Source organism: Rhinoraja longicauda, chromosome 3 (assembly GCF_053455715.1).
Source record: "Rhinoraja longicauda isolate Sanriku21f chromosome 3, sRhiLon1.1, whole genome shotgun sequence".
Lineage (NCBI taxonomy): Eukaryota > Metazoa > Chordata > Chondrichthyes > Rajiformes > Arhynchobatidae > Rhinoraja > Rhinoraja longicauda.
This window is the reverse complement of record NC_135955.1, coordinates 25,925,438-25,947,715: the sequence shown is the minus strand read 5'-3', so window position 1 is coordinate 25,947,715 and position 22,278 is coordinate 25,925,438. Positions and strand designations below refer to the sequence as shown.

Below are 22,278 nucleotides of genomic sequence, written 5' to 3'. Positions count from 1 at the left end.
CAAAAGATCAAACTCCAAAATTGTGAAGGATGGTTGAACAGTGGTCAGCAGAACACTGGTAGCATCTTCAACCAAACCTCAACAAAAAGTACAGTACTGAACAGAATTTATCTCTTGGAATGACCAGTTTACAGATGGGAATTGTGAATTTATTCAGCTTGAAATATAATTCCCTGATCAAAAATAGCGTTTCAGTGCTGCTTCCTGACTGAATGGACAGGGCTACAGTCTTAAGTGAGTACAGCTTTGAATGATTGAACTAAGCTATCTTAATTAAAGAGAATTAAATCCCATTGTGTAATGGAATACATTTCTGAGGATCACAAATGTATATGTAGGTACAAATGGTGTGATTTCTTGTCCATGTTTGGTGTTAGTCTACATCTATCTGGTTCTGAGATAATTAACTCAAAATTGACCTGTGATGGTTAAATTACTAATCTGTTTATATTTTAACAATGGCTCTTGAAGCCTAGTTTGCTACAGCTTATTAGTATACATTTTGAGTCGTGAAGTTGTGACTGCAGCTGAAAGAACTAATGGCTATTAACTTTGCATGATGGGATGCTTGACCATTGTCTGCAAACCTGTTTGTATGCTTTTGTGGCTTCTATATTGTTGAAAGTGGAGGAATGATAATTTCTCATAAGGATGTGTCTGATAACTGAAACTTACAATCCTTGGAAACCACAAATAATAAAATGGTAGAATGAATAAACAGGATCAGTCTGAACTTTGGGTCCTGAATAGCTGATGTTTGCAATATTGCACCAGGCAGAATGCAACTATGTGATTCCTAAAGCTTGTATGCCAGGCTCTGATAGTATATCCTGTTATGCCTGGGAAGAATGCCTGGGAAAGATGATGGACATTGCTCTCGCTGAAATTAGGATGTGGTTAACTGTTGACTACTTGTGGGAGTGTGTAAACAAGACCTTCTGTGGTATGATAAGGATCCTTACTTTCGACTAATGACTTATTGTGTGGAATATTTTATGACTGTAGGGTGACAAGTATATTGTGTCGATACAATTTGTTACTGATTTGAAGGAAATGTTGTGTTAAACATTTTTGCCGCAAATCCCGTATAAAAATGCCGCGAAAATGTATTGTTGCCTGTTTTAAGAAATGAACTTTAACACAGCAGCCCAGTCTGATATTTTTCTTTCCCCTTTCCTCTTCCAGAACACTGACTACTGAAGATTGAGAGCCCAACAAGATGGAGGACTGTCTTCACACGTCTTCAGAAAACTTGTCCAAACTGGTTAGCTGGGCTCACAGTCATGGAACAATTTGCAATCTCATTCCAAACCTGAAGCACTTGTTGACTGAAGGGGCCCATGGAAACCTTACTGCAATGTGGGGTTGTGGTGCTGGCCATGCCTATCACTGGCCGCTGGCTGTGACCTGCAGGACAGGCTCCCAGGACCGAGTGTGCTTTCAGGACAATAGAAGCTTTAACTCGGATAGCCCCAGCATTATTGCAATGTCATCGGAGGCCCAACAAAGCCCGTCAGAGAAATACCTTAATAGGTACTCAAAAGGAAAGGTCGAGTGTCCCAGGAATAGAAATTCCTGTGACTTTTCATATAGTGAACATTCGGAGGTTGATGAAAATGTGGAAGAGTATGATGATGGTGATTTATTTCACATGGCATGCGAGTCTTCAGCAACCGATGAAGACAGTGACTATGAATCTCGGCTACAAAAGAATATACTGAAGAGGCGTGAAGTAGGGCCTTCTCTTGCACTGGACTCTCCAAATCACCTTGTTCATGAAAACAATAATGAAGTTATTGTTAAAAAGATTAAGCAAGAGGGTCCTGAAGACTATTACATTGTGACAAATGCAGAAATAACTCTAGACAATGAGAGTTCACCTGTTACGGTGAGATCCAAGCCAAAATCTGGTCCTGCTTCCTTTTTGGGGCCTACCAAATCTTCAGCCCTCCTTCCTGCTAGTCATATGCCTGAAAGGACTGACTCTAAAGCTATTTCTATTATTCCAACAAGCATCACAAGGACAATGGGTCCCAAGTCTGTAAAGAGTTGCACAACCTCACAGAAGAAGCTGAATGACAGTCAAGGTATTGGGCAGCAGTTAGTTCTTCAAATGCCAGTCAGCACTTCAGGAGGAAACCAGCAAATCAATATCCCATTGTCAGTTCTCCAGCTTCCTGGCCAAGAGGAGCACAATGCTTCTGAAGACACAGGGGTACAGATGGTAAAGACCGGAGCATCCAGCGAAGTTTCGTTATCTCCATCCATCAGTGCCGAACCTGAAGTCAGCTCCAGTCAGCAGCAGTCAAGTTTGCTTCAGTCTCTGGCGAAAGATGCCAGTGCACAATCATCATCAGCAGGTAAGAATGTGTCAAGCTCAATTGTTGCAACGCTTGTTTTAAGCTTTGGTCGTGCTACTTGTGTCCCTGAACTGTAAATACAATAGGAGAGGTCATTTCAATTTGAAGATTTTCCAACATCTGGTATTCAAATTTATTCATTTCTTAGTTAAAGGCAGTGCAGACAGGATTTTCTTCCAAAATCCAGGCAAGACCTCTTCATATCCCTCCCTTGTATGTAATGTTTGCTCTAACAGCAAAACTGACTCAAAATCTTCTTGTTACCTGATAAATACCTTTTAAACATGAGATGATAATTTGAAGCTATAAACATTTTAAATAGTGAAAATAATTTTCTGGGGTGGCTCATGGGAATGCATGAGGGATGAAAAGAAAGGATCAAAGTTGTGTGTCTGTAGAACCTTAAAACCTTATTCTAAAAAGAACGTGGGATGTTTGGCTCCATTCCTGACAGTCTGGAAATTTACTTTATTAGACCACTTGTTTAGATTGCAGGAAAATAAACTATTTTGATGTATTAAAACCAAACAGGATTGCTCTGAAGTCCAATTTCATTAAAAAAAAACGAATTTTGCTTTTTTCCCAGTTTTACAAATCGGTATTGCGTTGGGCAATAAAATTGAATGCCTGTGCTTAAAAAGTTCTGAGTCTCCAAGTAGTGTAGCACATATCACCAAACAGATTGTTATTTTTATGAACAATATTTCGCTTCATTGATTTCATTTTTCACGCTTTTGGAATACCATTTCAGAGTAAGTTACAGATTAACTGTAGATTCCTGTCTGCTCAACTTGAGTTCTTTCATCTCTGTGAATAATTGCTTATCATTGTAACTCGAGAAACAGCACATCCATTTTTTTTCTTCAAATGCTGAGAGTTATATAACGAGGCAACTTTTGGTTCATGCTGTCCAAAACACGGCCAGTTGTGTTTTGGTAAACTTTCACCAAACTCGTCTAATGTGGCTTACGACTACTAGCAAAAGTGACTTTAGGGTGCTGTTCAATGCAATTATATGAATTGATTGATGGTTCTAGCTTTGGCTAATGCTTCACATTTTTGTAGCTGGCAGATGTTTTGCTCTTTCTAGCGATAGGAGGGTACTTCTTAGCTGTGCCAGGCATGAATACAAAGTATGTGGGTGGTATTTACATCTTTATTGCCATTTTGAAGCATTTATATGTCTTGCTGAGGAAGCACTGTTTCTGTGCCAATCAGCTTTGTAATAACATGTGTTATTTACTTCTCACACTGGATCTCAAACAACCAGCTTCCAAGAGATTTTAAGAGTGAAAGCCAAGATTCCATCTCTCTTTGTGAGTCTTTCTTGCTCCAGTAAATTTGACATTGACATGGCACAACACACAGTGTGCACTGTTGACATCCTATTGCTCTGCCTGCATCTCTCAGATTGTTATTAGATTTTATTTATAATACCAAAATATGTTTTTGAATATATCAGGTTTATAGCATTGTTTGTATATTATTTTATTAATTCCACTGATGTATCCTTTCTTTGCTTTGGTTTGATGTTTAGGAATACAGCATGGAAAAATGCCCCTCGGCCGCCGTGTCCACACCGATCACATGTTCATAATAATTTTGTTATCCCATTACCTCATCCACTCCCTACACACTAGTGGCAATTTAGAGTAGCCAGTTAGCCAACAAAACCGCACTGTCTTTGGGATGTGGGAGGGAACCAGAGTTTCCAGAGGAAGTCCAATCTGTCACAGGGAAAACATGCAAACTCCACACAGACAGTACCAGAGGTCGGGATCAAACCTGGGTCTCTGATGCTGTGAGGCAACAGTGCTACCAGCTGTGCCACAACGCTGCCCTTTCTTCTCACTCTGGGCAGCTACTTGTAAATACATAAAAGCTCAACCCACTAAGTGTCAGCAACTTTGACATTTTTACTGGAGGATTTCCTTCACGTATTGATTAGTGATTGGCTTTTGGTTTAGACTCCTGCACAAGTAAAAGTGACTCTTCTGCATCTCTCGCCTCACACATCTAGATCTGTTCCAATCCTGACCTTGCGCTGTCTTATGGCTTTTGCACGTTCTCCCTATGACTGCATGTGTTTCCCCCACACCCCAAAAATACTGGAGATTAATTGGCTTCCGTAAACTTACCCGTTAGTGTGGGTAAGTGACAAAAGGAATGGAGAGGATCATCAGTGTTAATATATATTGCTCTTTTTCCAGCAGTATTGTATTTTAGAGACCAGTCGTGGTTTTCATTCTGTATATTGTACCCAATATATAATGTAGCTATATTCCAGCCCAGGTTCTGCAGAAATGTTACAGTAATTATTGTTGTGCTTTATCACCATGCAAATGTCAACATTAGTTTGTCGAAATATGTAAATAGGTGTTATGTCACACAGGTATATGACAGTGTTTGTTAAACTCCTATTTGCTATCAAATTTGGTACGCAATAGGTCTTAATGCAAAATTTTCTGCAATCTATAGAGGATGGGGGAGGGGATTCAGGTGAGAATTGCTTTGCAGTGGTTTTGCCAAAATAATGACTAAAAACAAGACGGGTGAATTGTATCTAAAGCTATTGAGTAAGTTTCTTCTGCATTGATTGATTAGTAGGACTGGCTGTTGCAATCCCTGAGGCTTTGCACTACAATTGAAAAAAAAAGAAGAGATGGTCTGGGCTTCCACGTGACCATCTAGAGGCTAGCCATAAGACACACACCCAGGTCTAATCACCCTGCGGTGGGCCTGCCTCGACTGAGGGTGGCTTGTGATAAAAGGCCGAAACACCCAGTGACGTTGAGGTACACAACTGAAGATGTGTCTGAATGGTAGCAACATCACCTGCATTAGACTCTACTCGTGCAATTGTTTTAGCTTGTGGCTATCAGAGTTAGTCTAACGACTAGGATTGCACTAATTAAAAGTACCAAATGGGCTATTGGTGACATTTCAGTGAATGAAAATGGTGTCATTTATGAACTTATGCAAACATCTCAAAGACTAAAGTTTTTTTGTGTGATTTGGGTGTTGATTGCCCAGGGTGGTTTAGCATAACATTCTGCATTCCTAAAGAGCTAACTCATGTTGTGCTCTGGTATTGCAGGTGACTGGAAATCTACTGTTTGCAGTGCTTTCGCTTTTGCATTCATTCTTGGCAACATCTTCACCCTTGTGCCGCAAGTTAGCGAGGGTTTTGTGCTGCTCCTATATCCATTTGTTCACTTTCTCCTTGGATAAATTGAAATTCATTTTTATAAGGACTTTTTAACAAACTTTCTTTCAGAAATCGTGTTTTAAACTATTTGGTTGCCTTTAGTGTTATTTGATTTTTTACTGGTCTTGGTTGAGATTCTCAGTGGACTAATCAATCTATCCCGATAAATATGACAAGAGCCCCATCAGTTCTACACGCAAGCTTGATTTCCCTCTGACTTGGAAATATGTATACTTGTTCAAAAGGTAATTGGATATGTACTTAGAAAGGACAAATTGTAGGACCACGAGGAAAGAGCAGTGTGATTAGTAGAATATTATTTTCAATCAGCTATCACGGCAGCTTGACAGGCTGGACTTCTCTATTAAATGATATGTTGATACGGAGAACAAGATGTGCTGAAAATGCACCATTTTTAACTATGACATGTGCTACAAATGTAGGAACATGTAAAATTGTACATAGAAAGTAAAAATGTATGTGTGCTTGCCCTTGAGCTGAGACTGGTACTGTTTCAAAACGGGAGTGTGTGTACCACATTAACATGTATAAAATATTCAAAAATGTTTTTTTCTGCAGTACTTAGGTTTGGTAAACTAGAAGTGTTTCTTCATTGCTGCAATGCATCTGTTTGGTAGCCTGCAAATTGATGGATACTCCATGCCTCCCACCTGCACATTGAAGCACAACTTCAAGCTTGTTGATAGTTGAATGAGTCGGTCAAAGAAAAACTGAGCTTAATTTTTGACTCCCTTTTTAAATGGGGGGGGGGGGGGGTGGAAGTGGAAGCAAAGACACTTCCTGTTATTATGCTACCCTGCACACAAAAAAAAAGTTTTCACAGTACCTCAGTACACATGATAATAAACTAAACTAAATCCATTAGTAATTCACTTTTGGAATACTCGTGCATATCTTTTTCATGTCTGCACTTCAATACTTGATTATTGTTCAGATTTGCCTCCCATGCTTCACTTTCTGTAAACTTCCATTTAAGAAATGTTTGCCAGGTATCTCCTCTGACACCATACCCTTAAATCTCCTATACCTGGGAGAGGTCTGAAAAAGGGTTCTGACCCGAAATGTCATCTATTCCTTTTCTCCAGAGATGCTGCCTGACCAGCTGAGTTACTTCAACATTTTGTGTCTATCTTTGGCATAACCAGCATCTGCAGTTCCTTCCTACACATCATCCTTATGTGCCTTTTTGATCAAGGAAGTATGGGTCCTGCCTGATGATAGATGACCTTTTGAAGCTTCCCTCCCCTGTACTTCCATTCCTGCTTAAAAATCAATGGGATTTGAATTTAAAATACACATTTGCTTTCTTATGGCACCTTTCATGTCCTTCTGGAATATTTCGGAGCACTTTGCAGCAAATGAACAACCTAATGAAGTATGGCTATTAATGTCGTTCTTCAAATGTTATTATTTTGTCAGTGACTATTTTTACTGTCTGTGGAAGGCATTTAGGAACCCATATATTTATGTGTTGGGGCTTACTCCCGCATCTAATAATAATTTATTTAACCCCAAGATAGACACAAAAAGCTGGAGTAATTACTGTGGAGTAACTGGAGAAAATGAATGGCTGATGTTTCGGGTTGAGACCCTTCTTCAGGCTGAAAGTCAGGGAAAAGGGAAACGAGAGATATAGACGGTGATATAAAGAGATATAGAACATATGAATGAAAGATATGTAAAAAAAGTAACGATGATAAAAGAAACAGGCCATTATTAGCTGTGGGCAGACGAAAATGAATTACAGACAACGAGACTCAACAAGACGACTTTGAAGCTAATACAACTTGGGAGGGATGGAGAGAGAGGGGATGCATGGGCTACTTGAAGTTGGAGAAATCAATATTCATACTGCTGGATTGTGAGCTGCCCAAGTGAAGGTCTGATGCTTTGAACTCCTTCTGCCCTTCAAGCAAAGGTATTACCACACTGCTGTTGGGCAGGGAAATGCAGGATTTAAATCCATTGATAATGAAGGAACTGTGATTACATTTCCAAATCAGAATGATTTGTGATTTGAAGGAAGTTTGCAGGTCATTGTACTTATTAAAGGTTTTGGAGAAGCCTTTGGAGCAGCCCGAGTGAGTAATTGCAGTACATTCTGCAAATGAAAAACGCTGTAGTCATTGCGCATCATTGGTGGAGAGACTGATGACTGGTTCACATGTGGTATAAGAAAATAACTGCAGATGCTGGTACAAATCTAAGGTATTTATTCACAAAATGCTGGAGTAACTCAGCAGGTCAGGCAGCATCTCGGGAGAGAAGGAATGGGTGACGTTTCGGGTCGAGATCCTTCTTCAGACTGGTTCACATGTGGATGTATTTCCAATTAACCAGGCTTCTGTGTCCTGAAAAATATCAAGATAGGAGTGTTGGAGCTGCACTCACCCAAGTCAACAAGTCTATTCCATTATGCAACTGACATGTGCCTTGTAAATGATCTGAAGGTTTTGGAGTATCAGACATGAATGGGTTATTGAAGATTCTCAGTCTCAGATCTGCTCTTGAAGCCACATTAATGGTCCAAAGTTCACATGCAGGATGTTGATTGTAAGAGACTTGGTAATGACATTGCTATTGAATCTTAAGGATAAGAGAGTTGGACTCTCTTTTTTGCCTGGAACTACTGTGGCAGAAATCTTATTTACTTGCGCCTGAATCTTCTGCTAGATTTTCTGCAGACAGGCATGGATGTTTTTTTGCACTGGGGGATAACAATTAAATGCTTTATAAATGGCATTATATTTAAACAATTTGATCTCTGTTAACGAATTTTATCCCTGCCAAATTTGAAGTAATTATCAATATATATTAGCTGTTCTCTAGACACGTGATCTTGCGTCTTCTTTAAAATCTTTTTAAAGGCATAAGAACTGCATTTTCACTACTCAGTTATGATTGTTTATAATGGTCTCATGTGTTAGTATAGTACAACAGTGGTCCGCTTTCAATAGTGTAATAACTAGGAACAAAGTGAGGGCACTCAGACAGAAGCACTGAGCTACTCAGTTACTGAAATGAATGAGCTGAATTAAATACACTGCACATACCTCGGGTGCAGAACAATATAAGCAATTCATTTGTTCTGTGGGATGGGGCCTTTTTTGTACTTCTGATAATCATGGCAGAATAAACAAATTGCAATCTGCTGTGAAAAAGGTTCCCAAGTTTTTGTTAACTCCTGCTCTGCGCTGACTGTGCAGAAATTTGCTTGTGGGCAACAAGGGCCTCTGTATGATGGAATAAAGAATTAGCCAGAACTGATAGTTATGTTCTTTATTCAGTAATCTGTGCGTAGGAAGGGTGTATCATATGTGATCATTGGGTAGTGATTGAGTGTGTGCCCTTTCTGATGATTGCCCCGAACCAGTATTGAATGTTCGACTAAGTTACAAGAATACTCAGTGATAAATAAGACTTACCCGAGAACATCATTGATGATCGGAGGGAGTGAGTAGCAGGAAACATTCCCATTGTATTTTGTTGACTTTCACTGTTGATGGATCTTAAATGTGCAATGTTGCTATATTTAATGTGCCAATATATTGCAGGCAAAATTGCATGCAAGGCAATATGAGCTGCTGATGGGATATTCCTTTTGTGTGACATTCTTAATTCAGCTCAACACTTTCACCATCACAGAAGATCATTTTGGATGCATAACTGCTTAGCTAAATAATTGTATGTCTTGATTGGAAAAGCAAAAATATGTACAAGGGTCGATTAAAGGTAATGCAGTAAAAGCAACGGTTGACAAAAAATAACTGATAAAGTAACATGTTTATTTTAAATTAACTTTATGCTAGTTATTTAAAATGATTTGTTTTTAAGTGATCTAGAGGGATTTTCAATTTTTTTAATATTAATTATTTTTAAAATTAAGATGTTTTGTAATGTCAGGTACATTGATAAGCTCCGACAGATGGCAAAACTGTGGGCATAGGCATCCATAAGAGACTTCCAGTCCTTGTTCTGGTCCATGTCCTAATTCCATCTCATGATGCCCATGCTTTACACCATACTTCACCACTTGACTCAGGATGATCATTACCAGCAAGATCAGTCTTCAGATCTGGACCAGGTAAGTTTGAGGCCATGGGGAATGTTAGTGCAGGTAAGGGAATCCACTCTGCACAATCAGCCATATTTGAATATGAATATTTTCAGGGTACAATTTGCATAAGAATCAAATGGCATGTTTATTATTGTACTTGTATTACCAGTAAAATCTGAATTTTATCCTTTAAACTGTGAGAAGGAGAGATGACATTAAACCAGTACATAATTGTGTAGGCTCCAGTCCTGAGCAGTAGAGGTTGAGGTTTTGAATGAATGGAGGGCACATTCTACCTATTCTAAAAATGGAGGAAAAGTAAAGCTCTGGTTATGATAATTAACTTTGTAAAACATGCTGAAATTATGATCTATCGCTCAGGAGCAAGCTAATAATTTTATTGAACAAGAAGGGGATCTAGCCTTTTTTAACTTTGGTACCTACACTATATTGCAGTAGTATCTTTTACTATTTATCCAATTTCCTTGGGTGTAAGGATTTCTGAAATCTTGGTGAATGTGGAGTTGTTATTTGTGGCCACTAGTCCGGTGAACTTTCTGACGGCACAAAGAAGTGTTAATCAAAGAAGGAAAAATGATTTAACTAAAGGCAAGATTGAGATTTTATTTTTAAACAGTAAAACCTTAGCTTTCCAAACCTACATGATGTGCAACTCAAACACAATGCTCTGCAGTGAAGGTTATTCCCTTGGCTGTTCCAGCAGTATATGTTCTATTTTCTTGTAAAGAACTGGAATGTGAATAATTGAAATTTGACAAAATGGTATTAAAACCTGAGTTACCAGTACACATTTTAATTGATGAATGGAAGAAATTCAGATCAAAACTTAATAGCAACTTACATTAGCAACTTACATTAAAAAAAAGTGTTTTAAATATGATTGAGTCTCCAAAACTCAACTAAACACAAAAACCTTTACCAGAACTATCACACGTCAATCAAGAATGGAATTATTTGATGTGACCAGTACCCAATGGTTCCCACTACTGTTGGCTGCATACAGCTAATATAATTCATCAGCGTCAGTAAAATTAAAAATCATTTCCTCTGTAGTATCATGAATTTTGGTGACATTCTATGGGACAGTAAGTTTTGGAATTAATCATACTAATGAATAATGCAGACCTCCCAACATTTTATTTTACAAATTCATAATTTTAATGTCCAAAATTCAGAATTTTACAATAAAATTCAGAATAAGGCTCGTGATGCAACTTTTCAGCTTTATGCACGCCAAATGCGCATACGCGTTGCGCTACATTCATGTGTGAAAAACGATTATTATTTCCAACCGTCTGTAGTTCTTGGACTACATGTACAATGTCAGGCCTATCATGAGTATATTCTGCTATTTATAGAAAGGTTATTGAACAGAGATGTTTTTTGCAACACAAAGAAAAAATTGTTTTGTTTTGTTTTTTCTATTTTTCTATTTCCTTACACATCCCAATTCTCTTGGTATTGAATAAAAGAACAATGGTCGTAAAATGTATGACTAAGTTATGAAGAAAGAGTTGATATATGCGACTCGACTAAGCATAAAGAAGAACTTGTTGAAGTAAATTTGCACATTAATTGGTAATCAGCCCAAAAAGGTGGTAATTGGCTTTTCTGCTGTGTTTTATATTTTAACCCCGTCTTAATTAATTAATATAGTTGTATAATCTTCTACTTAAATTTAATATTTAGTCATTACAGTTCCACCACTGATTTTCTGGCACTCTTGGTTCCAGAGCTTTGCTGGTTTATCCAGCCGGCTACGGAAGACGGCTATGGGGATAGATGTGCTGGCTCCAGCTAGGCTCGAGTTCCAGAGCCCCGGCCGCAGGTTTCAAATTAAACCCACTGATCGGTCATGGAAGTCCCGATGAGGTCGAGATTGGCTGCCTTGCCCAGCCTGGGTGCCACATTTTCAGGGAGACTTCCAGGGCGGGGGGATTTCTCGCGGAACCCCTAGCGGCCGAATTGACAAATTGGCCGTGGAAGTCCCGATGAGGTAGAGATAGACAATAGACAATAGGTGCAGGAGTAGGCCATTCAGCCCTTCGAGCCAGCACCGCCATTCAATGCGATCATGGCTGATCACTCTCAATCAGTACCCCGTTCCTGCCTTCTCCCCATACCCCTCACTCCGCTATCCTTAAGAGCTCTATCCAGCTCTCTCTTGAAAGCATCCAACGAACTGGCCTCCACTGCCTTCTGAGGCAGAGAATTCCACACCTTCACCACTCTCTGACTGAAAAAGTTCTTCCTCATCTCCGTTCTAAATGGCCTACCCCTTATTCTTAAACTGTGGCCCCTTGTTCTGGACTCCCCCAACATTGGGAACATGTTTCCTGCCTCTAATGTGTCCAATCCCCTAATTATCTTATATGTTTCAATAAGATCCCCCCTCATCCTTCTAAATTCCAGTGTATACAAGCCTAATTGCTCCAGCCTTTCAACATACGACAGTCCCGCCATTCCGGGAATCAACCTAGTGAACCTACGCTGCACGCCCTCAATAGCAAGAATATACTTCCTCAAATTTGGAGACCAAAACTGCACACAGTACTCCAGGTGCGGTCTCACCAGGGCCCGGTACAACTGTAGAAGGACCTCTTTGCTCCTATACTCAACTCCTCTTGTTACGAAGGCCAACATTCCATTGGCTTTCTTCACTGCCTGCTGTACCTGCATGCTTCCTTTCAGTGACTGATGCACTAGGACACCCAGATCTCGTTGAACATCCCCTCTTCCTAACTTGACACCATTCAGATAATAATCTGCCTTTCTATTCTTACTTCCAAAGTGAATAACCTCACACTTATCTACATTAAACTGCATCTGCCATGTATCATGTATCCGCCCACTCACACAACCTGTGTGATTAGCTGCCTTGCCCAGCCTAGGTGCCACATTTTCGGGGAGACTTCCAAGGCGCGGGGGATTTCTTGCGGAACCCCTAGCGACCTCTAATGGTCGAATTGACAAATTGCAATTATCGACTGTTTTGCGGAAAAAATGTGAGGCGAAATCGGAATGGCAGAAATGAAATAAGAAAGCGGAAACTTTCCGCCAAATTCGGAAGGGTTGGGAAGGGTGATAATGAATTGGCCGGGGACTATAACTAGGACTTGGAAACGTCAAATACAAATACACAGTGAATGAAATGTTGTGTCTCCAGAGAGTAAATGGTTAGAATTTAAGTATAAAACTTAAATTCAAAACTGTGACTGTGACATCAGTTTGGGAGTGAAAAAACGAGCAAATTGCCACAAAAATGTGAATTAGCAACAAGGACAGCTGGTCTGACTGAAGTAAATAAAGCTCTTTTAAAAAAAAAATTGGATGTGGATATAATTCAGACTCAAGGGGTGCAGAGTTATTTTTTAAATATATTCAGTCATACCATACCAATCCAATTGACTTTGTATAAGTGGTTCAATCCACTTTATAAACTTAGTATATAACTTGTTGTATAGAATGTGAAGGGTCCCAACCCCAAACATTGTCTATCCGATGCTGTGTGTAGGAAGGAACTGCAGATGCTGGTTTAAACCAAAGATGGACACAAAATGCTGGAGTAACTCAGCTGGACCGGCAGCATCTCTGGAGAGAAGGAATGGGTGATGTTTCAGGTTGAGACCCTTCTTCAATCTCGACCTGAAACGTCACCCATTCCTGCCCTCCAGAGATGCTGCCTGGCCCGCTGAGTTACTCCAGCATTTTGTGTCCATCTTTGGTCTATCCGATGCTGCCTGACCTATTGAGTTCCTCCAGCATTTTATTTGTTGTTAGAAAGAATTCCAGATTTGTATAAATTTGCTTTATATAAATTTTTGAAAACCATAATTGAGTTCCTGGTAAACGACCAGAGTTTGTTACCGTAAACAGAAAAAATATATTTCATGTGGTTCTTTTATGTTTGTGAATTAATAGAAGGAAATTGCATTTGTGAGCAGATGGAGTGTGGAATTTAACTTTGGGTTACTGTCTAATCCATGACCTTCATTACTTTTTTTAAAGTCAAGTCTTCTGGCAAAACTGGCATTTACTGTCTATCCATATATGTTTTGAATTTTATGGCTTGCTAAACCATTTCAAAGGGCAGTTAAGAAATAACTACATTGGTGGGCTGGGCATTACATACAGGTCAGATCAGTTGAGAGGGGTAGATTTGCATCTCTGAGAACTTTAGCAAACCATACAATGGTCATCATGGTTGAGAAAGATTTAAAGTTATTTAACTAAAGGATAGGCACCAATGTTAATCTGTGATAAAAGCAGAATAAGGCACATAAAACATGACTGCGTTGGATCGGATGTCAGAAGACTGTTACCACATTAAGTAGTAGCAAATAAGAAAGGACCGCAAGAAAATCAAAAGCAGGTTTAAAATACAGTTATGTCAACATAAAGTGTGCTGAATAAGTTCAGTGACCTGCAAGCACAAGTAACTGTGAAGGAAGGATGGCAATAATTGTAAGTGTCTTAAAAATGGTGAGGACATGCAGTATTCAGGGAAAAACAAAGTAATGGTCATATTCCACATGAGAAAAGAGGAACAAAAAACAGAGCTAACTAGACGACAAGATAATGTGTTTTTGTAAATGAAACTCCATGTCTCTTTGGGCGACCACTGTATTAGTCAGGTTATCCTATTTAGTGACTGGATTTGCTTACATTGAAATGAGTGGGGTTAGGAGGGAGAGATAGATCAGCCATGATTGAATGGCGGAGTAGACTTGATGGGCCGAATGTCCTAATTCTACTCCTATTCCTTATAACCTTCAATCCATTTGGCATCGTTTTAGCTATTACTTAATCTATTATAAACTGGAGCTTAATGCTTTTATCCGCTATGGTGTATCTATCATTTACCCACTCTTTCCCGTAGAGTGCGAAACTTGGTATATTTAGTTCCCTATACTGGCCATCTTCTCGTCATCTATGACTACCATGTTATCGTCACCATCTTATCATGTGGTTTGTTCCATACAGTGCACTCGTATAAAAAAACGCAATTGGGCCACAGGCTTTTACAGAAGTATTTTCTATTTCTTTCTTGTGGTTGAATTATCTTATATCCGCAGGTGTTTGCTTTGCAAGTATGGCTCGTGCTGTTTCTGACTTCACATGACCTCTTTATCCTTTCTTTGATTTTAGAACTCATTAATATTGTTCACAAATACAGACTCAGATTTCTTGGGGTTTTGGTATGAATTTTTATACATGCAAAGTGCATGGAGGATCTATTTGGAATATATGTCGTTTGGGGTACTATGATGGAAACAAAGACATTTGTTATGATATATAACTGTATTTGCATTGTGACCTGTTATATAAGTCGACCTTGATCATTTTATTTTAGTTCCATGTTGGTCGTGAGTTATTTTTCATCTTTCTAATTCATTATTTTTATCTTTTTAATCTTCAATTAGATTGTGCAAAGCCCTACCTGAAAAATACTTTGGAATGTAGCATCACGGCTGTTACCCTCCCCAGAAAATCCCCGAAAAAATATTCAATTTCAGTACAAGTCCAAATAAATAAAAATTCCATTTAGCCTTTTTTTAGTTCCTGTAATTTTCACCACCTTTCGACCTATAAAGTGGAGGCATCTCTGGGTGCCCCAGTTTCCTCCCACATACCAAAGATGTGCGGGTTTGGTTGTGTCGGGAGGAATTGCAGATGCTGGTTTACACTGAAGATAGACACAAAATGCTGGAATTCAGACAGTCTGAAGAAGGGGCTCAACCCGAAATGCCACCTATTTCTTTTCTCCATAGATGCTGCCTGATCCGCTGAGTTACTCCAGCATTTTGTGTCTATCTTAGGTTTGTAGGTTAATTGGCCTCTGTAAATTGTCCTGAGTGTGCAGGGAGTGGGTGAGGAAGTGAGATAACATAGAACTGCTGTGAGCAGATGATCAGGGTTAGAGAGGACTGGATGGGCCGAAGGGCCCGTTTCCATGCAGTATCTCTAAAATAAATTAAACTCTAACGAGCCTATAGCATTGCGAACCTTGCATCTTCACTTCCATGACTTGTCTTTCATTAACTAGCCTTGCTACCTAGTACACTGAGCCAGACTAACATAGAACTCCTACAGCTCTTCGTGCATTGAGAAAGTGTACACTTTTATTATGACACCAATGGAATAAAGAGCAGAAATCAAACTCAAAGTTCCATAAAACACCTAACCAGAGAGTTCATTTATCTTTCCTCAATGTATGAAATTGTTCTTGGCTGAATGGGCTATCAATTAATCTTCTTTTAAGGTTGCTTCTGTCAGTTCTCAATACTCACCGAAATGATCTGCTTTTCCTTTCAGTATCCTGCCACCGGTTCCTGTCTATGTGTCTATCTTCCTTGTCCATACTTCTTTTTTACCCTAGTCTCTTTGTGTTATATGTGAGTGACTCGTGCTCTTTGTCTTATTTCAACCTTCCATCTCCTTATATCCACTCCCACTTTGAGACAATGAGCCTCTTTTTTCGTTCGGATCAGCAATCAGTTGTCACTTGGCTTTTAATATTAGAATCCCTACATTAGAAGCATAACACCTGGTGGCAATTTCTATTTATGCAGCTGTGAGTAGAATTTAGGGTTTTAAACTGGATTTGTTTAAGCAGTAAAGTCACAGTTTGTCTCATGTTTAACACCATCTGGATGCTTGTGTGAGTAATTGTTTAAGGAGCAGACAAACAGAGTAGACAACATACCAGGCCACATAAACTGTGTTGTGCATTTAGCCAATGTTTGTTAATATCATTTTAGTTCAGAGATGTGTGGAAACCAGCCCTTTGGCCCACTGAGTTTGTGCTGAGTTTGTCAGAATTCTATCCTATACACTAGGGACAAATTACAAAAGTCAATTAACCTACGAACCTGCACGTCTTTCGAACGTGGGAGAAAACCGGAGCTCCTGGAGTGACAGGGAGAACGTACAAACTATGTACAGATAGCACCCATAGTCAGGATTGACCCCGGGTCTCTAGCACTGTAAGGCAGCATCTCCACCGTTGTGCCACTGTGCCGGATATTGAATTGACCACTCTGGAAAAAAGATTGGGCAGGTCGACTAGAATCAGTTCAAGATGAGAATATAATTCCAGATAATATTTTTCATGCTTATGTAATGTCTGGAGGAATTCTGTCACTTATATTACTATCTTGATTGATGTGTCAGAATCTCAATTGGCGAATCTGGATATGTGGATACAGGTGATGGGGGCAGGGGGAGGGGGGGGGGGGGGTAATAGGCAGATGGATGGACAAAGATGAAAAGGAGACAAAAGGGTGTCAGATAATAGAGAAGTGGAGTGAAATGTAACCGGAGGGATGGATATGTAAAATAAATGTAAACTGCTTAATGGCAGCCTTTTGGAAAAGGTTGTACTTGCTTTTTAGCCTGCCTTAAACTGCTTCCTCTCATTCATTAGAATGGGATCCAGCGCTTGGTGTAGACTCTGAGTAGACATTCTAGCCTGCGAGCTGGTAGAAGTGCCCGTACCCATCTAATGCCATGAAGAATCTATTGAAATGGAAATCACCCACAACCTCAGTAGCTTGATGGAAAATGCTACTGCTGGATTAGGCTCATACCAGTAATGGAGGCCAGAACTTCCTTGGAGAAACATAGCTATGCCTCGAGCACCAGTGCTGGTAATGGGCCAGAAGATGTAATTCATTAGGTAGTTAATTCAAATGTTTACGAGCAATTATTGTGGCAGTGACTGGAGTTTGTTTAGCATACAACCACAATCCACAGGTTAATGTTGTTTGCACTATGATCTGATCAACGTCTTGATGTTTCGCCTTCAATACAAAATACAGTGTGATTTTTTTTTCCGTATGTGTTCTGCACCCTGTGATAATTATGGTATGTGTTTGGGGCATGAATATAATGACAGGTTCCTTTTGTGATTTATTGTTGTAATCAGCACTGCATAAACATTTATAGGAGTAATTTCAGTACCCTGACAGGTTGTAGATTAGATTTAAGAATGCATTGCATATGGTAGATGCAAAGTAGAGAATCAGTGGCTTAATAAAATAAATCAGTGACATCGAAGTCCTCGAGACCCACCCTCCAGTCTTTTAAGTCGCAAGGGGAGTTGAGATGCTTAACCTAAATTGTTTATTTTCCATATAATACCAATTCTGAAAAAAAGTGTTCAGATTCAATTGTACCATTTTGTTTTTTGATGAAAAGCTTTTGCTTAAATTGCATCATCACAGATCGGGTCTGCTGATTTGAAGCTTGTCATGCTCGATCATAAATATGCTTATTATCTTTTTTGAATATCCTTATGTCTATTCTCTGGTGTGTGGTATGAACTAAATATTATGGAATGAATTAGAAAACATTAGAATGATTCTTTGTCTTTAAGAATTTTATTTTCTCCAGTGTTGCTGTAACATTTTATCTTTACTTTTCTTTTATATTTTAATTCATTTATTTAGATTGTAAGAATTCCATTACTTCTGAACATTTTTAAGTCACTGCTTGCATTACTTACAGCTACTGTATTGAAGTGTAGAGGTTGTAAAATTTAATGTTTTTCAGTAGTTGGAATTATATAATTGAGATAGTGATGCTTTCAGAATAAGATGGATAGATAACTGCAAAATACTAAGTGATCCAGAACAAAAATTGCATAGTTTCAGCTATGAAACACAATATAATCACAGCATTAAGCATCTCATGGACTCTTGTTTTAACAAGATTGTTCACCAGCCTGAAGATAAAAATTCCACACATTATAAGGTAAAGAAGGAAACTTATGAAAAATGCCCCATATGCAAGATTCAAAATTCCCAGGGGATGTTGAGAAAGGTCAACCTAGCAGCAATGCAGCATTAAGGATGTATGAAAATGTAAGCTGCCTCTAGCAGACTTATTTGCTGTCCAGAAAAACTGGATAAATTGGGTTCCTTTGATCTCCATTTACTTAAAAAATTTATGTGAACAGATTATAGTTAAACCGAGATGTTCTGTGAAGGATTTGCATGTTGATTAGTTAGTCATGAGCAGTTCTTCCTGATGTATGTCTGGTGAAATTAATTATTCCTCTTGGTTGCCCTTGAGTGAATGCAGAATCTGCGAAACAGACCCTTTGGAGTAACACTGGGAAGATTTTAATTTTCTGTAACTCCAAGAGGCTAGTTATTGTGGTGGAGACCATCCTTTTCATGCTACTGGAGGAAATGGTGAGGGAATGCACTGGAGGGGACAACTGCATGCAGTGTCAGAGCGTAATGCATCATGTTGTAAATGCGCTTGATCCAATACCTGCTTCGGATGCAGAGCACAGATTCCAGCTGCAAAAGTGGATCATTTAGAAACCACTTATAACTCTGGATGGGCCCAGGCAACATGGAAGTCGGAGGCAATAAGTTGCTTATATACCTTGTCAAGGTATATCAACTATGCCCAATGCCTTTATTATTTAGAAACAAAGAACTGCAGATGCTGGTTTACAAACAAACACCACAAAGTGCTGGATTAACACATTTGTTATTGCTTTTCAGTATTCGGGTGATTCTTGGGTCTCCAATTCATCAGCCGACTCACAGCTATTCTTAGTGAAGTATGTTGCAAATATGTGATGCCTCAATCCATGTTTTGAAGTATGAAATTGGTTGTTTAGTCTTTTGTTCCTCCCAATCTCCTTCCCTTTTTGTTTTAAGGCACAGACCTTTTGATGGTTTCCCTGCTCCTGGTGTGTGAAATTGATTCCTGAAGGGAGCCGTGAATAGAGAAAATAAATCCTGGAATATATATTTTAAAGGGCTTTTTTTAAAAGGATGCTGTCCCAAAGGAAATGAGGAACATTTTTGGATTATAAACCAATAAGAGTCAAATGGCGTATCCCACGAACTATCATTTCATAAATTTTGTATCCATTTTATTCCCCGTGGTGGACTTGTTGCCCAAGGGTAGAAGGCTGCAGTCCAGTGGACTATTTAGAGTTTTTCCAGGGGGCACACTAGCTGGAACTCGGTACCACTGCTTTATTATTCATTATGTGAGCATTACTGGCAAACTTGGCAATTATTGCTCATCCTAATTGTCTGAACAGTTCCAGTGTATAAAAGGTGTTGAGTCTGGAATTCCAGCATCCAGACCCATTGACAAGGAAAGAATGGTGACTCATTTCTGAGACAGAATTATGTGAAATTCAGATAAACTTGTGGGTGTGTTTGTACAAGCTGGTGTTTCTGTCTTCAGCCTGGTAGATAGGAAAAGTGTCCTGGGCTTCGGTAACTCCGAAAAAGCCAGGGCGAGTCACTAAAGTGCATCTTACAGATAATGCAAACTGACCGTCAAGTGCGGATAGTGCATGATACCACTAGTCACGAAGATTATTTGTTGTTGTTGTTGAAACACTCTGACAGCAACCAGAATGAATACTCCATCAGATTCAAGCCTTGTGCCTTGTTCGTTGGTTCAAACGCTTTGGGGAGAGAAAATAAGCAATCATTTTTAGAACATTTTGCATTCAGCTGTTGTTTTTTAACGTAGTACTTGTTGGCTAGTTCATTTAAGCCTGTAATAAGTAGTTTCCACTACCCCGTGCCTCACTTCCTCCTAGGATGTTGACGATAAGGTATCTGGAGGGAGCAAGGCTGTTAAATATTAAGGGGAGGAAGTAGGAATCTATCTTGTTGAAGTCGACTGCTGCCTGACACTTGTGTCATCGTTTTTTCTTGGTATTCTCAAGATTATCCATAAAAGTTATCTGGGTCATTTGGCATGGACTACTTTATTGTGAAATTTATTCTTGAACATCTCCTTATCTCTCGACCTGAAATACCACTTATTCTTGTACTCCAGTGATGCTGCCTGACCCACTGAGTTACTCCAACTTTTTGTTTCTGTCCCAATTTATGTGTATTAGTTTCCCTGGATACTTTAGTGTTTGTGGTTTATTCCAAAAATGTTTTTAAAGGTTTCAAAGGTCTTTTATTGTCACGTGTACCAATTAAGGTACAGTGATATTCGTCTTACCATACAGCCATACTAAAAAAAAAAGCAGCAAGACACACAACTACATAAAAGTTAACATAAACATCCACCACAGCGGATTCCCCACATTCCTCATTGTGATAGAAGGCAATAAAGTCTAATCTTCTTTGCTCATTTTTCTGCCGTGGCGATCGAAGCTCCTGCAGCCGGCGATCGAAGCCCCTGCGCCGGGGCGGTTGAAGCCCCTGCATCAGGACGATTGAAGCTCCCGTGTCGGGGCGGTCGAAGCTCCTGCGTGGGGCAGTCGAAGCTCCCGCGGCTTGGAGCCCCCGGAGTGGGTCTGTAACCAGGGACAACATGCTCCATGATGTTAAAGTCCGCAGGCACCCGCGTTTGGAGCTCAGAGGTCGATCCCTGGCAAAGGGATTGCCAGCTGCTCGATGTTAAAGTCCGAAGGCTCCCGCGGTTGGAACTCCTGAAAATCGGTCTCCAGCAGAGGCCGCCAACTCCACGATGTTAGGCCGCAGTTTGGACGGAGATACGATACGGGAAAAAAATTACATCTCCGTCGAGGTAAGAGATTAAAAAACAGCTTTCCCCCACCCCCCACATAAAACCAGCTAAAGAACACTAAAACATACATTTAACACAGACTATAAAACAACAGAGAAGGTAGGGACAGACACTGTTGGCGAGGCAGCCATTGCGAGCGCCACCCAGTGGATCTGGTTATGATCTGGGATTTTGCGAATTCAACAGAAAATGCTTTAAAGATTTGATTTTGGCTTATCATTTAATTGTCATGTCCTGTCATAAGCTTCCTCTGCTCAGAAACATTGGAATAAATATTTTTGTGCCCTTGGTAATGGTCTGACTTACTGGTGAATGAATAGTAATTTACAGTGGTTGCAGGCTTAGTGTATTCCTATTGAAAGTAGAAGAATTTCCAGTTGCATTGACTTACAAACAAGCGGGATGTTATATGGTTGAAGGATAGTTAGAGAACCATCTAACACCTTCAGCATTACACCAAATTTAAGTAATGTGACTTAAAACATTTCAGTTATATGCTCCCAAACAAAGATTGAAATCTCACACTGAAATAGAAAATCCACACACATTTGAATTTGAAATGGTGGGACAAGAAAGAAACTTAAAGCAATAATTTCTTATTGTACCACTGAGAACGATTTAAATTCAAACCAAGTTTCAACATGTGTTCAAAATCAGGTAGGTTCATGATTTGTGACTCGATGGCCTGGCTAATACCACAGCTATATCCAATTCCATCTTTTTAAACAAAATTTTTTTTTCCTTGGTTCTTTCCCTCAATTTATTTAAGCCCCTTTTTTTTCATGTCTTGCCAAGGCTACTCGGCATTTCATTTTCTTCTTTACAATCTGGAGTCTCGCTGTACTCGGCAACAAAAATTCAACACCGTTATGGTTGCACATTTGTCCGTCTATGATGCTAAGTAGGACAAAGCAAAGAATGAGATTTCAGAGCACTGATACCCCCTTGTTGTTTGTGAAATAGGGTGAAGTTACAGCATTTGAGTTACATTTACGACTGTGGAGGTGCTTCTATTACACTGCATAGCTGAAAACATTTGTATTAATTGTTTAAGCAGACTGAGATGCCTTTTGTATGGCTTT

The 22,278-nt window shown here is 39.4% G+C and overlaps 1 protein-coding gene across 4 annotated transcripts in view; it reads left to right on the top strand.

The window, feature by feature from the left end:
• The window catches only part of kiaa1958 (KIAA1958 ortholog), a 106,281-nt gene that overhangs the window by 27,037 nt on the left and 56,966 nt on the right, over window positions 1-22,278 (top strand). For all 4 annotated transcript variants that reach the window (XM_078395016.1, XM_078395014.1, XM_078395013.1 and 1 more), the window contains exon 2: window positions 1,186-2,360. In XM_078395016.1, coding sequence (XP_078251142.1) covers window positions 1,220-2,360 — 1,141 coding nt within the window. In that variant the 5' untranslated portion in view covers window positions 1,186-1,219. The remainder of the gene's footprint in view (window positions 1-1,185; window positions 2,361-22,278) is intronic.